Here is a 15,766-nt window from a genome sequence, read left to right as displayed (position 1 = left end):
GATGGTGTTGGTCGCTGAGGATGCTCTGAATCTTTCTCCTGCAGTGCTGCGTTTAGAGCGTGTCCATCGAGGGGAGGTCAGAGCCAGTGATCCTCTCTGCAGTCTTGATGACTCATTGAAGAGCTTTTCTCTCAACCTTGGCGGTGTTTCCAAACCATACTGTGAGTGTTTTGTTGATAGTTTATTGGAGTATGCCCTTTTTGCAGCTCTGATGGAATTCTGTAGGTCATATTGGGCCCTCCTATACTCCATGATGTCCCCTGACTTTAAAGCTGCACACCTTTTCCTGATCTTCACACGTACATCTGCACTGAAACAGGGCTTTTGGCTGCGAAAAACAAAGATAGTACCGGAGGAAATACAGGTGGAGCTGCACCAGCTATTGTAGCTGCTTACAGTATCTGTGTAATCATGAATATTGTCTGTGCCTTCTTTGAAAATGTAAATGTCCGTGGCCTCCAAGCAGCCCTGCAGGTCTGTCAGTGCATATAGCTTGAAATTGCTGATCATTTCAAGCTATATGCACTACTATTCCTCTATTGGATGGCAAAGAGTGAGAGGGCTTCCACTCCACGCAACTGTGTTATTTTTGCACATGAACTAAATTATTTTGAAAAAAATCGGGGTTTGTGTCTGGAAGCATGAGCTTACTAAATAAATTTATCGTTAATCCTGGTTGGTAAAAAGAAGACATGATTTAATATGTATGCAATATAGGGGTTAAATGCCTTCGGATTTTTTTTTTAAAGTTGACTAATATGTGGTGAAAGTGGAGTTGACGTCGACCAGTCGATGACACATAAAAACACAGTAGAACGCCCAGACTCTCCCCACTGCTCTTCTCCCTTTACACTAATAGCTGCACCTCAGGGAACCCTTCAGTGAAGATTGCAGACAACACCACCGCCATTGGACTCATCTGGGACGTCAACCAGTCTGCGTACAGACGGGAAGTGGAACAGCTGGCCCTCTGGTGCAGTCAGAACCACCTTCATCTTTAGTGAAGTATTTCCACACACTTGATGAACCACTGCTAGTTTGCTGCAATGACCCACTCGGCTCCTCACATGTCTTCTTGAAAGTGTCTATGTTGTTACTGTCATACAATCAGTGACTAGTCAACATGATGCTTAAAGCGTGGCACAGCAGTAAAGTTGACTAGTCGGTACAACCCCTAGTATGCAATCAAGATCATGATCCAAAAGTACAGAATCCTGTTTTAGAAAATGATTAAAGGTGAGTTCCCTGACCGGGAATCGAACCCGGGCCGCGGCGGTGAGAGCGCCGAATCCTAACCACTAGACCACCAGGGATCTGATAAGAACCTTTTTTTCGCATTAAAAAAAAAAAAAAAAAAAAAAAAAGTTTGCAATTCCTGATATTGTCCACTGACTGGTTGCTACTAGAGATTGCACATGCGGCCAATTTAGAATCACCAGTTAACCTAACGAGTATGTCTTTGGACAGTGGGAGGAAGTACCCGGAGAGAACCCAAGCAGACTGTGCAAACAGTTGCTGTGAGGCATCAGTGCTAACCACCACGCCACTGTGCCGCCCCATGATACTGATTGTGTGCCCAGAAATAGACGAGCTGCTTGTGGCTTACTGCAAATACTTAAGGGAAGACACCACCGTTTAAGTTGTTGAAAGAGCTTGGGACATATATCTGAGTGGTCAGAGCAGGTAATACAGAGCACAAAGAGATCCTCGTGACAGACTATTGTAAGAGGCCTATAGCAACGTTGGCTAGATTCAGCAGGAAAATATTCTCATGGAGTAGAAGTGAAGTGGTTTGTCTTTCCATATTCATCCATCTCAGTGTCTAAACTTGCATATCAGAGGGTTAGGGATTGTGTATCTTGGTGCAGGGAGCCTGGCCGGAGTTGGCATGACTTGTATTGTGTGCAGACTTTGTCACACTTGGTATCTTGGTACTGTGATGTTCAGTGCACACAAAATGCTTGAATGAGTGTGCAGCGTCACTGAGTTTGTCACTTAAAACCAGTGAGTCAGTTTGTTCATCAGCTGATGATTCTGATTACGGTGTCATGGTTCATGACTAATATTGACCTCATCATTTATTAAAGCTACAAACTAGTTTGAAATTAAAACATTTATCAAAATGAATTCTTCAGAATAATTTACCTGCTGGCTGTGAGTTCTAAAACTCTTTGCTCAGCTTTTTAATATTGCTGGATATTAACAATATTCACCCAAACTGGCATGTGAGAGTCAGCCGTTACTTGTGCTAATTTAAAAACTCAGTATCTATATGTGGATAAAACCTGATAAGGTAAAGTGATAACTGTTATACAGATAATAAATCTTAGTTGTTCCTGGTAGCAGGGTAGAGAAACTTGCATGGCAGCAGATGTGTCCTGAATACTGCTTTCTGCCTACACTCATAAACGGCCCTCCTTTAACTCAAGCTTAATAGTTGGGCAGTTTTCTTATTTATCTTCTTGGTTCTGCCTCTGTTTTATTGGTTCATGTGTTCACTGTCTGGAAATGTTTTTTTTTTTTTTTTTACAAGACCCAGAAAAAGGACTCCCCCCTGGCTTAGATCAAGTTGTAACACTGCACAGGCTGAGTCCCAGCCACTGGACCTTCAGGGAGGAGCTGCTGGGTGGTGGACGCTGTTCATTTTCCATTTAGCACCAGGTCCCACAGGAACATTTAAAAAAGAGGATGTGACTGCTAGAGTCAGCAGGGGAGGAGGAGGCAGACTGCCACTTGTGTTGTGTCCTGAATTATCAGCTGTTGGCCTATAAACTTATCGTTAAAGATGTGAGACCCATTCCAGCTGTACCATCCCTCACGTCACACCTAATAATACACACTGACAACAGGCGGAGTAGGACCGATGGTAGGGGGGTCTGAGTGACTCACTGGGTCTGGACCAAGTCTATATATAATGCCAGGTTTTCTGGGAGACAAAGACACAAACACCAGGATACTGACCAGCAAACACACTGGAAAGAAAATCTGTGGAATCAGTCCACCAACGCTGATAACTATGTCACAGGTGAGACATTTCTTATACTTCTCCAGGTTTATTACAGACATCAGCGTTTCCAGTTAAACCATTCCTTTATTTCTCAGCCAGGCGAGGTAAAAAAGAAGAAGCGTCCTCCGATGAAGGAGGAGGACCTGAAAGGAGCTCGCAGTAAACTGGGACTGAAGGGCGAGGTCAAGAGTAAAACCTATGAGGTCATGGTGGAGTGTGGTGAGTAAAGGCTTTTTATAAGGTTGTTTCTTCTCACGCTGGAGTGTAAGAAAAGTGACGTAATGTCACATGTTAACTCTCTTTACACATAGTTTGCCTTACTGTCCTAATGAATGTGATCTTTGTCCTCAGAGAACATGTTCGTTTTATTGCTGCTTACTCTGTAGATCTTCAAAATTCTGCAAAATTAATGTCAGAATAGCTTTAAGAAAAAGCATAGATCCAGATAGAGATCCAGAGGTTAATAAATGTAAATGTACAAAATTCTGGCCATTAGTTATTCTCCAGATTGCCAACATATAATTATTATAGTGTAGTTATAAACCGCTTGGGGGAAAAAAAGTGAGTTCCCTGACCGGGAATCGAACCCGGGCCGCGGCGGTGAGAGCGCCGAATCCTAACCACTAGACCACCAGGGAGCGGTAGCAGAGGCGTTCTCTGGTACGTTTAAATAGGTGTATAGTCGATAGCCGAAAATAGCGAGCTGACATCATGCGACTTTAACACAGCCAGATTCAAAGCCTCTTATGAAGAGAAAGAACTTTAGCTAGCTACCACATCAGTGCTAGCTGCGACAGGACCATGCACTTACTGCTGGCTACATATAGTTGTCAGGAGCACATATAGTTATATATAATATATTAAATATAGTCAGTGTTGTGCCTGAACGCGTTCATTGAACGATAGTTCATGAACTCGTTCATATTTTGGGCGAACGTGAACTGAACGTACTGTATTACTGCCTGATGAACGTTACTGTGAACTCGTTCATTCTGGTGTCTGTGAACGGCACGCTCTCTCAGTTATAGGGTGCCAGATTTCTATAGAGCCTTCCAGGCGAAACCCCGGCTAAAACACACCGTAAACAGGCCTTAATATGTAGCGGAATAAACACCCAATCTGGCAACGCCAGCCACCAGTGTCGTAGCCTAGCGCCGCATGCGTCATCAAAACAAAATGCAGCGTGGAAGCCACAGCAGCATGGAGGCGACAAAGTATGATCACTTAAGTCAGTTTTATGACAAGGTGGTCGGTGAGGATGATGGGAGCAATCTTACATTTATGTGCAAACTGTGCCCGCCGGCTTTCAGAAAGAAAATCCGCACGTCAGTAACATCCACAGCAAATCTAAAACGGCATATTGAACTAAAGCACACGGCTAGCCTCTCAAGGTATGCGCAAGCAACTAAAAAAACAAAAGACAGTCAGGACAAATCCTCATCCTCGACCCAAATTCCAGTAACAGCGTACAGTAGTGGGTCCATTGTCATCTCCCAGCCGCAGCTGGACAACCTGCCAGATTCCAGTATTCCTTTTTACTGTACTGAGTAAAGGATTCCAGTATTCCTTTTTACTGTAGGCTACTGAAATGGAATTTGAAATGGAAATTTATTAAAATAATAAAAAAAAACATTTGTCTGTGGTTCTATATGGGCTATGGCAATAATTGAGCAATATATGGAAAAAAAGAACTGAACTAGTTCATTTTTTGGAACTGTGAACTTAGTTCAAAATTTTGAATTATGAACTATAAAATGAACTAGTTCATTTTAAAATTTGTGAACTGAGGTTTGAACTAGTTCACGTAGAAAGTGAACTTTCCCAACACTGAATATAGTAGTAGTAGGCTAGTAGTAGTAAGCCCTTAGTACAACATCTACTCAATATTTCATCTATTGTGGGCCACTTTCTAAGTTGCTATCAGAACATCTTATAGTTTATGATATACTGTTTGAACAGACAGGAAATACTTCCTGGCTGTGTGTATCACATAAATAACGTACCACTCAGACTTTCGCCCTCTCTGTTGACTTAGCTGTGATATTGCCAACTTTCCCATTTGCCTGAAGTTTTATTTGTACCTCTTGCGTGGGTGTTTTTTTTTCTGGAATGAGTCAAGCAACCTGACAGTTTATAAAATTAGGGAATCATCAGTCATTTGCAATGTTTAAATATTGGTTGCATGAATAATAATTCAACGAACCACTTAAAGTATTTATTTTTCTTATAATATTCGCTCTAGTCACATATTTGGGTACTTCTTTCATTGCTGGGAATTCCTGCTACTTTTTCCTGACAATATATCTGTTTATTTTTCAGAACGAATGGGCAAAGTTGCTCCGTCTGTGTTCAGCGGAGTGCGCAGAGGTACAGAGACGGCTTTGGAGCAGCCTGCTGCTGCCAAAGCCCCAGGAGCCAGTGTGTTCAGCAAGTAAACACATTGCAACTTCAATCTGATTCCACTGAAGAAACACACACTGCCGTCCTTATGTTTTACAGTCAGAAGCATTATTGTGTAGTGTAGATTGCAAAAGTGTGCATATGTTTTACATTTTTACAGTAATGGTTTGTGGAGTTAAAGAAAATGAATGGAATGGGTTTGTGCTAGCTGCATATTTTGACATTACTGCGGTGTATCCCATGCTATATTTTTTTTACCTGACAATTTCTCGAAATGTTATTCCCCCTTGTGTTATGTTGTGGTATTCTCCAGTCATAAAGAGATGCAGTTATGTGTAACATAGTGAGGGCTTTAAATGAACAGTGTGCCGAAAAACTGGTAAATAGTAATTTGTGACAAGCAGACTCATCAAATAAATGGTCTTTCAACTGCACTAATAGGCAACATACCGTAAAGTGCAAACACAACACAGTGTCTGTATTCATGTTGTAGATTTGGTAAAAATGGAACATTTTATTATTTTTTCAACCAAAACCTATCATGTGAATCCCATATTATCCAGATCAGTGCTGAATTACTATTCAGGCAAAATAAGTCGCTTCCTCTAGACTCCAGACCCCTGTGACACAGACTCACTTTACTGCTGTTTTAATTAGTTAGTTAATCATTTCTTAACATGACAATATGCATGTGAAACGTTGCTATGAACGCTGAAATTCACCACAGAAAATTCAAGCACTTTAATGTTTCTTGGGTCAATTGTTTGGACAAAAAGCTGTGTCGATTCTGCAGCAACTTTGCTGCATGTCAGTAGAAAGATTTTGTGAGATTTAAGAGAGATAAATGGACTACTTTTGTGCCTGAGGCATATGTTTTAAATGACTTCCATGTATTCTGTGCTACACTCTTTTCTAATCTAACCATTTACCTAAATGTTCTTTAATACAGTTTGTCAGTGATAACAACTGACAACAGTCATAATGATCAACATACTATGATGCTATATATGCATGTCACAGCAGCAGGGTGCAGGGCATCTCTTTCTATACAGTGTTTCTCTTGGTCTGTCTGTCCTTCTTGCCTGCATCCTTTTCCATAGATGTATTCAGTCACTTTGTGCCTGACAAACGTCAGAATGAGAGTTTGATCTGTGCAATTCAATAAATGTTGTTTGTCTCATTCTGTTTTGTATCGGTTAATTTACTCCTAGAAACACAGTTGGACTGTGACTGTATGGAAAGGGCAATGTGGTTTACATTGCTCATGAGTCAATTAGGAGGGGCTTCTTTGCAGAATTTAGCTCAGGACCTCATAGAGGTGAGGACCGCCTCTGTGAAGAAAATGACTCAGCTGTGGGGCAGAGTACAGCAAAGCTTAGATAAAGAAACTATTTGTTCACAAAAATCGAGAGTGGCAGTGCAACAAATATGCAGCCAAAAGTTAGAAAAAGAAAAGTCTGTTCTAGTTCTGTTTGTGAATGGATGCCTAGATGCATTTACAGAGAATGATTATGGATAAGACTGGTCATTAATGTCTTCAGAGTTAAATGATAAATAACTGGAGAAATATAAATAAAGAGTAGTCCACAATTGGCACCCAAGTGAGATGTTGTTTTCAACAACACAAACATGTAGCTGTAATAAGAAATGACTACTACGACACTAAACATGGTGTATTATGAATGATTTCACACACTAAATAAAAATGTTACAGATACTAATTGGTGCTTTCTTTTGACATTCTGGGAGTCAGATTTATTGTCGTTTTGCGAAATGTCTGGCTTTCACTTGAGTCCTGCAAACATTCAATCTACACACTATCAGATTGACTTAGCTTGATAAACACCGTATTTGTATGCTTACAGACTCCTGCACATTGAGCTCTGGTCTGTTGGTCAGTGCTCAAAGAAAACACACACGCACACGCTTTGTCCCACCCCCGGGCCAGAGAGCTTTTTTCCTCTGCACTGAAGTCCGTCAGTGTTCAGTGGAAGTTTAGTCATGTCTGGACAGTTGGGTTTTCAAGCGCTGCTGCTGCTTTGGGGCTGCGCCTGCCTCTGGCCATCCAGTTTGGCCTCGGGAGCTCTGCTCATCTCCCGGGACTATGATCTTCCTCAGGTAACATCATACGCAAACCTTTTCTTATTCAGATACATTTAAAATCACAGTGTGTGTTTTTTTTATACCTCATATTGAATTCTACAAGCACTCATTTTTAGCAGTAGTCTGTTTTCAATCTCTCTTGAATACAGAATGTGCTCATTCAATACTAGTTTGCACGTAAACTTAGTGATATTTGTAATTTTCATCATATTATTATACATTTAATTGTTTTTGTATATCTTTTGGCACTATATTGGTCTGCTGTGTTTGCATTTCAGGACACAAGGAGAGTTGCCAGATCACTGCAGGTACTTGGAAGAAACTATGAACTAGTCTCTTCATGTTCAGATCAGATTTAGGCACTTCATTATAAATGAATAATTCATAAAATGTGTACTGATAATTCGGTAGCATACAGAAACATTTCCATCTCCGTGCAGTCTTTCACGTTAATTTCAATTTTCTCAATATCTTCTCTTTCTCTTCTTTTATTGCTGCAGAAAAGAAGTACAGATGAGGCCTCGGTAAGAAAACAATCTGTTTGTGTCTGTTGATGACAATGATGATACACAAATAAATGAATGCAGGAAGTCTAACCAGTGTCTCAGAAACAAATCGGTATAAAAGCATAAGATCTGCTTTGATAGGTTAATTTTTTTCCCTTTGCCATCTAAAGATCCATCTTTTTGCTTCCAGTAGTTTTTGTACAGATGTCCGTAAATCTGTCTAAATTGTCTGGGTCCTTCACTGATAACCTTGAAAATAAGCAGAAATGGAATGTAGTATTTATAATTATGTTTGGTCTGGGTATAATTATGTGTTAATAAGAATTGTTGCACGTTTGTTAGCTGTGAATAAGGCCTTCATAACTACATAACGAGCAGATCCTCTCCCACTGAGTCCATCATGACTGCTTTTATGGTTTTACACTGAAGAGATCACCACTGTTTTATTATTCAGTTGATTGCAATTCTCAATATCACCGTTAGATGCCACCAAATCCCTAACATTGTTCCCTAAATGCTACGATCAAGTATCAGGATCAGAATACTTTATTAATCGTTCAAGGAAATTGTTTTGCTGCTGTTGCTCCCTTAAAGTGACAGTTCCAGGATGACAGAGTCAAATACAAAAAGAATAAAAAGTAATATAAAAATATATGAAAAATAAAAATAAGATGGAAGATGTATGCAAAAACAAATATTTTCGCCAGTATTCACAACATACAGAGGTAAATGGTTACAAATAAATTAAAAAAAGAGTCTGAAATGTATGTAAACACTGAAACAGTTTTTCTTGCTCTAATCGTTGCTCCTGTTCAGACTGGTCACTGGGAATTCCCCATTCTCCTCAATCTATGTGAAAACACATTTCAGTGACTTTTCTGAAGTTCAGCACATAAAGACATTCACTTTGACTAATTCAGACCACTGAATCCCGTGGATCGTGTCCCCCATCATTTCCATTAAAGCACATTTTAACAGCCAGGGTGAACAGTAAGGAAGATTACAATAAAGAAAGAATTGAGTGTTCATAGATAGACCTAAAAAACAGCTTACGCCTGCCTATCTTCCATCCTCCTTGTGTATTTGTCTCAGGTGGAGGTGCAAAGCGTGACAGTGGAGTGCACCGTGGCTTCTCGTTTCGCCCACACTGTCATGACCTCCGTGGCTGTGAACAAAGCGAACGTGTCCCAGGAAATCTTTTTCGAAGTGGAGTTACCCAAGACGGCTTTCATTTCAAACTTCAGCATGTCAGTCTGTCTAATCTTTCTTGTTTTCAGACCATTTATGACCATGTTTGTCAGCCTTCACTGACCCCTTCTTCTGTTAACAGTTCTCTGTCAATAGTACAGTTAATTTACTTTCCATGGTGTCACTCTCCACCTTTCTGCCACAAAGGGAAATTGAAGGTCAGGTGTATGTTGGGGAAGTGAAGGAGAAAGAGAAAGCTAAGAAACAGTATGAAAAGGCGGTTTCCTCTGGACAGACGGCTGGACTGGTCAAGTGAGTAAATCAACACTAAAAAAATGCACAAATCCAATGTTGCTAGTCCAGAAATACTCCTGTGTGGGCTTTTTATTCAAAAATCCTAAACTGATCATTTTAATATTACAGAGCTTCTGGAAGAAAGATGGAAAAGTTTTCAGTGTCTGTCAATATCGCAGCCAAAAGTAATGTGACTTTCATCTTGACTTATGAGGAGCTCCTTCAGAGAAAACTGGGCCAATATGAGATTTTGACCCGAGTTAAACCAAAAACTGTGGTCCAGAACTTTCAGGTTAATTCATGTTCATAATTAATAATTAATGTCTTGAGATGATTTCCTGGCAATTCCAATCAGTCATCCAAAATTTCTGCTTTCCTTTAGAAATGATCACTCCTCTCTGTGTTTGCAGATTCTGACAAACATTTATGAGCCTCAGGGCCTTACCTATGTTAATACCCATGCAACCTTCCTCTCCAATGATCTGCTCCCCCTGGTGGAGAAAACTGTCACAGACAAAAAGGTACAGTTCAATAGTTGTCTGTTCTCAAAGTGATCTTGGTTTCAGTTTCTTCTCTTCACATTCAGTATTGTCCTTTTGTCAGGCACGCATCTCTTTCTCACCAACGATGGAGCAGCAGAGAAAATGTCCAGGCTGTGATGGGACACTCATTGACGGAGACTTTATCATCAACTATGACGTGAACCGAGGGAAGAACCTCGGAGACATTCAGGTCAGCTGTCAACAAGGACTGGATTCTGAACCACTTCACTATCTGTTGATGGCTTCAGTTTTGGAAGTTCAAATTACCCAATAAGATAAAACAAAAAAGGTTCTGTTTGTCGTGTTGTATTTTGTCATTCATACTACTTCTCTTTATTTTCTTCAGATTGTGAACGGATACTTTGTGCACTTCTTTGCCCCCCCTGACCTGCCCAGAGTCCCAAAGAATGTGGTGTTCGTAATTGACAGGAGTGGATCAATGAGCGGAAGAAAGATGCAACAGGTGAGAGATTGTTAAGACTGATGATGTGTTACTAATGCAGCAAAGCTTTATCCAAAAACAAGCTTAAACAAAGCCAACTGGACTTGTAGAGATTCTTGAAGATGTTTTGCCACTCACCCAAACAGAGACTGTCAGATACTCTGTCTGTTATTAACAGATCCTAGTCATGCAAGTTACTGATGGGCAACAGCCACAGATGTTCCTGTCTAAACCTCAACTCCCCACCAGTCTCTTAAAACTGACGAGGCTTCTTGGATGAGTAGCATCTTCAAGAAACTCTACAAGTCCAGTTGCCCTGTTTCCACTTGTCGCTTATTTTATATTTATTTTTTGTTTTTAATTTTTGAAAGTACTGTGACCTGGATGACTGAGAACCTTCAGCAGACATGTAGAGAAGCTATATTAGCATTTTGACCTCTGACTGTTTGTAGACTCGAGAGGCGTTGCAGGCCATCCTCAAAGACCTCCACGGAGATGACTACTTTGCCCTCATCCAGTTTGATGATGCTGTCTTGGTCTGGAAGGACTCGCTTACCAAAGCAACCAAAGAAAATGTGGCTGAAGCCTTGGCCTACGTCAAGACCATAGCATCTTCAGGAAGTCAGTAGAACAACAAGTGACAGTCGGTCTTGTTTCAGATGTTGTAATTTCTCCCTGCACATTTTCTAATTTGGTGTGATTTCCTTCCAGGCACTGACATCAATTCTGCAGTGCTGAGAGGAGTAAACATGCTGATCAAAGACAGACAGAAGAAAATTCTCCCAGACAGAAGCCTAGATATGATTATTTTACTGACTGATGGGATGCCAAATAGTGGTAAGCAAGCTGTAGGATACGATGTATATTTGGTTGAGAGCTCACTGTATCACTGTGCTTCATATAGTATTGCATTGCATTTGTGTGTTGTGCCTCTGCATGTGAAGGCGTGTCTCACATCCCGGCGATCCAGGAGAACGTGCGTTCTGCTATTGGGGGAAATATGTCTCTGTTCTGTCTTGGATTTGGAGATTCCGTGGACTACTCCTTCCTGGATGTAATGAGCAGACAAAACAACGGACTGGCCCGCAGAATCTTTGAGGCTTCAGATGCAGCACTTCAACTCCAGGTGGGGGGTTTAGGCTATTAGTATTTGTTGGGATTAAGGTTTTATTGTCTATGCCACCGCGAAAATTATAACTATTTATATCCCACATTTTGTCCAAACAAATGTAATGCAATGTGAACGTAAATGAATGCATTTACTCCAGGGTTTCTATGAGGAAGTGGCCAGCCCTCTGCTTAGAGAGGTGGACATCAGCTATCCTGACAATGCAGTGGAATTCCTGACCACTAACCACTTCAGCCAGCTGTTTAATGGGTCAGAGATCGTGGTGGCTGGTCGGCTGACAGACAACAGCATGGACAACTTCCTGGTGGAAGTGTTGGGGCAGGGGGTGAGGAGAAGAAAATACAAAGACATTAATAATGCTGAGGTGGAGAGAACGCCAGAAACATCTTTTCTCTGTCTCTGTAGTTTGAAGAAGACTTCAGTGTGCAGGGCCAGGCCAGCGCTATGGACTGGGCCGTGATTTACCCGGACGAGGAGTACATCTTCGGTGATTTCACTGAGCGTCTATGGGCCTACCTCACCATCCAACAATTACTGGAGAAGAGGTCAGCTTGAGAGTTATTTCACTTTAAACTTGTTTACTCCTCTGTGATACTTGTATTGGATTCCATTGTGGTTTTAACTGGAAACTAGTCATAAGAAATATGCTTCGTCTTGCAGCAAGAGTGGTGCCCCCGATGAGAAAACAAATGCCACAGCCAAGGCCCTGGACATGTCCCTGCAGTACAGCTTCGTCACTCCTCTCACCTCCATGGTGGTCACCAAGCCAGAGACTGAGGACGGACTAGACAGCCCTCTCATTGCTGACAAGCTTACGGAGGGTTAGCTTGAGAAGCGAGAGTTTAAAAATTAAACTGTCTGTTGTTAATGTGGCCCCAGTCAAGCTTTTCCCTGTACAGTAATACTTTTAAAACAGCACTGGCTACTCAGTTTATGTTTTCAACATATCTGTCCTCTTTCCACTTTAACGTGAAATGTACCAAGTTGTTCATTTCCATCTGTTTTTGGCAGAGCAAAGACAACAGGCAGACAGAGCGCGTCCATATCAAGTTCAAACTGCAGGCTAGTCTCTATTTATTTATTTACCACATAAAGCAAAAAAATTTCTGTCGTGCTTTTAACTTGGATTTTATTGTTCTCATATCTAGTACGAACTTCCTACGCCGTCTCTAATGCGCGAACACCCACATATTTTGGTAAGTACATTTCTCACAACTCACATGAGGTCACTTTTAAATAGATGATGTCTGCAACAACATCAGTGACGTCAATGAGCATTGCTTCAGTGGGCAACAATGTAGCTGGCCACGCTGATCTTGTTGTAGCTTTTGTTGCTCATAATGTGAACGCGGCATAACGCAGTAAACTGGGCCACCACCATTTGAAATGGAGCCATGGAAGGGACATGGGAAAACAAATTTATAAAAAAAAAGGGAAACGTTTGTGAGACTTTGAGAAATTCAGTAAAAAAAATTTTATTCCTGTAATTTTCTTTCTCTTTACATCTTTACCTATAGACTGAAATATGTGGTCTACTGGACTGATTAGGAAACATTGATTGTTTGTACAAATATTAATGTTTCTCAGAAAATTTCATCTCCTCTCCCCTGACGTATCTTTTGATATCAACAAGCTTTCTGGGGTTTGAGAGATTTATCTCAACATTTCTTTGTCCAGCTTCCATGAGTCCCCTATGTTGAATTTTAACAGTTACATTTTTTTAATTGACTACAGACCTTAACTTTTAAATTTTTGTTACTTTAGTTTAACTTTGTGAGCACTGGAAGATAAATAACAGCACGTTAGCATTGTCATTGTGAATATTCTGATGTTAGCATTTAGCTTAATGTAAAAGTAAGCTGTAACAGCATGGCTCTAGACATCTTGGCACGTCATCTTGATGTGCCAGTAGTAAGTCTGATTCATTTTGTTTGTAACTGTCATTATACTCTTTCGCCAACTGCAGTGGATGGAGATCCTCATTTCATGATAGAGCTCCCTGACAGAGACGACGCTCTGTGCTTCAACATCAACGACAAACCAGGAACCATTTTCAATCTGGTTACGGACCCAGAATCAGGTATACTTCTTATAGGCAAGATTTAAATATTCTAACCTTTACCCTCACTTCTAAACCAGTAAGTCCCAGAAAACCATAACCTGTAGTGAGTGATTGGATCCCATTGTGTTCCTACAGGTATTCTGGTCAATGGCCAGATCATCGGAGACAAGAAGATTCCACCTGGTGGGAAAATTAACACCTACTTTTGGCGTTTTGGGATCGTCCATCAGACTCTAGGAGTCAGGCTGGAGGTGAGCACAAAGGACATCTATGTGTTCCAGGATGGCAAGCAGGTCAAGCTGCTGTGGTCTGATACAGCCTCTCTGAAAGGAATCAAGTGAGTGATCAGATTATTACAATATCTCTCTACATGTACATAATTCCAGTTCAGGATGAATGATTATTATATTCCTCCCTTTCTTTCACCCCGCAGTGTGGATCTTGTCGTGACCAAGGATCGCAGCCTAACAGCAACTCTGAAAGATTCAGTCAAGTTTGTGATCCTGCTACACAAAGTGTGGGAGAAGCACCCCTACCACCGGGACTACCTGGGTTTCTACACCCTGGACAGCCACCTCCTGTCCCCTGGGGTTCAAGGCCTGCTAGGTACAACATGGTGCACTGATCGAGATTTGCATTAGATACTAAACCGACGGATACATATATTTAGGACCATTAAACTAGTAAAGCTTAACTTTTTTTCTGCACTTGTCAATGGTCACTAACAGAGTGATCACTTTTTTAAATGATACTAATGTAACACATTATTTAATGACAGTTCAGTTGTGTAATTTGCAGATAATTGGTTAATATATTTCGTTTTATTTAGTGCTCATGCATTATGTACACGTATGTGGCTAAAGTTCAGAGAAGAAGAGCGACTTCGTTTTTTTTGGTTTTGGGGCGGAAACCGGAAAGAGAAGAGGTTTTTTTTTGGGTTGGTGTTTGGGTTGGAATCTAAACGGTCGGCACTAAAAAGTTATGAGAAAGAGTTCCTGTGTCTGTTTTTCCTAAAAAGTACACGCTATACCCACAACACTTACACTAACTTTAAACGGTGTGTCGTCCTTCAGGTCAGTTCTATCATGGGATCGAGTATGAGGTGACAGATTTGCGTCCGGGGGAGTTCCCAGACAAACCAGACGCCACCATGTATGTGAAAGGACAGGAGCTCAATGTGACCAGGTACGCTAAATCCCTCAGATAACAAGTGTCCTGTCTCAGTGTGGGAGAGTTCGCTTGTAATGTGTGCCCTAAGTGTATGAACGGCTGTTGGTCTGTACTTCTTTTGGTCTACATGAAGTGTCTCTCTCGGTCCACAGAGGCTGGCAGAAAGACTTCAGGAGGGACGTGAAGAATGGAGAAAATGTTCCCTGCTGGTTCGTTCACAGTAACGGAACAGGCCTCATTGACGGAGATGCAACAGACTACGTTGTGTCTGGCCTTTTTAAAACAGTTTAAAAACTGGGTGCACATCAAATTCATAAAATAAATACTCAAATCTACCTGTTATTACACCACATATACGCATGTACACATTGTTGTATGGATAATCACAATTTCTAGAATTATAGGAATGGGAAATAACATTATCCCACAATAGTGAGACATACTAAGAGACTGTCTTAGTGATAAATTCCACTGAAAAATGTGAGACATCATTCTCAAAAATGAATATCTTTATGCCAGTTTTTCATGTATTCCAACCTTTAGTATGACAGAAAAGATGTAATTTGTGTTTATTGTGTCCATACTTTCTCCTATTTCCTTAAACCATTCACTGATCTATCATGAAACTGACACACCTTGTTTGTTTAATCTTGGATTAAGTGTCTGCCATCGTCAGGGGTTGGGAAGATGTAAAGTGGAACCCAGAATGTTTCCAAACAGTACAAGTTTGGAATATAGTTCACGTGAGGTCTGCTGTAGTTTCATGTAACACATGAAACCTAATAAATGATAATTTGGTTGTGAATAACTGGTGAAACACTTCTTTATGGTCGGTGCAAAAGACAAAACAAGTTTGTAGTTTTGCTAGTTTTACTACAGGAAATATCAGCATTTAAAGTAATTACATGTTTTTTAACAAAACA

The 15,766-nt window shown here is 40.8% G+C and overlaps 2 protein-coding genes across 2 annotated transcripts; both read left to right on the top strand.

The window, feature by feature from the left end:
- Nucleotides 1-3,016: 3,016 nt before the first annotated feature.
- mustn1b (musculoskeletal, embryonic nuclear protein 1b) lies at nt 3,017-6,923 on the top strand (the record flags this gene model as incomplete). Its single annotated transcript, XM_084543823.1, has 3 exons — nt 3,017-3,025; nt 3,103-3,226; nt 5,327-6,923. 3 exons carry the CDS (start codon nt 3,017-3,019, stop codon nt 5,440-5,442), a joined length of 249 nt encoding a protein of 82 aa, XP_084399949.1. The 3' UTR covers nt 5,443-6,923.
- A 129-nt stretch (nt 6,924-7,052) lies between these two features.
- On the top strand, nt 7,053-15,134 carry itih3a.1 (inter-alpha-trypsin inhibitor heavy chain 3a, tandem duplicate 1; the record flags this gene model as incomplete). The annotated part of the gene is made up of 21 exons (XM_084543625.1): nt 7,053-7,525; nt 7,789-7,818; nt 8,011-8,034; nt 9,109-9,263; nt 9,412-9,516; nt 9,628-9,790; nt 9,909-10,019; nt 10,102-10,230; nt 10,387-10,503; nt 10,935-11,103; nt 11,194-11,319; nt 11,427-11,608; nt 11,751-11,936; nt 12,017-12,156; nt 12,272-12,432; nt 12,623-12,649; nt 13,521-13,691; nt 13,809-14,010; nt 14,107-14,279; nt 14,747-14,858; nt 14,996-15,134. Exons 1-21 carry the CDS (start codon nt 7,409-7,411, stop codon nt 15,132-15,134), a joined length of 2,739 nt encoding a protein of 912 aa, XP_084399751.1. The 5' UTR covers nt 7,053-7,408.
- Between the last annotated feature and the right edge of the window lie 632 nt (nt 15,135-15,766).

Source organism: Chelon labrosus, assembly GCF_963514085.1.
Source record: "Chelon labrosus genome assembly, chromosome: 4".
Classification (NCBI taxonomy): Eukaryota; Metazoa; Chordata; class Actinopteri; order Mugiliformes; family Mugilidae; genus Chelon; species Chelon labrosus.
This window is presented reverse-complemented; position numbering and strand designations above follow the sequence as displayed.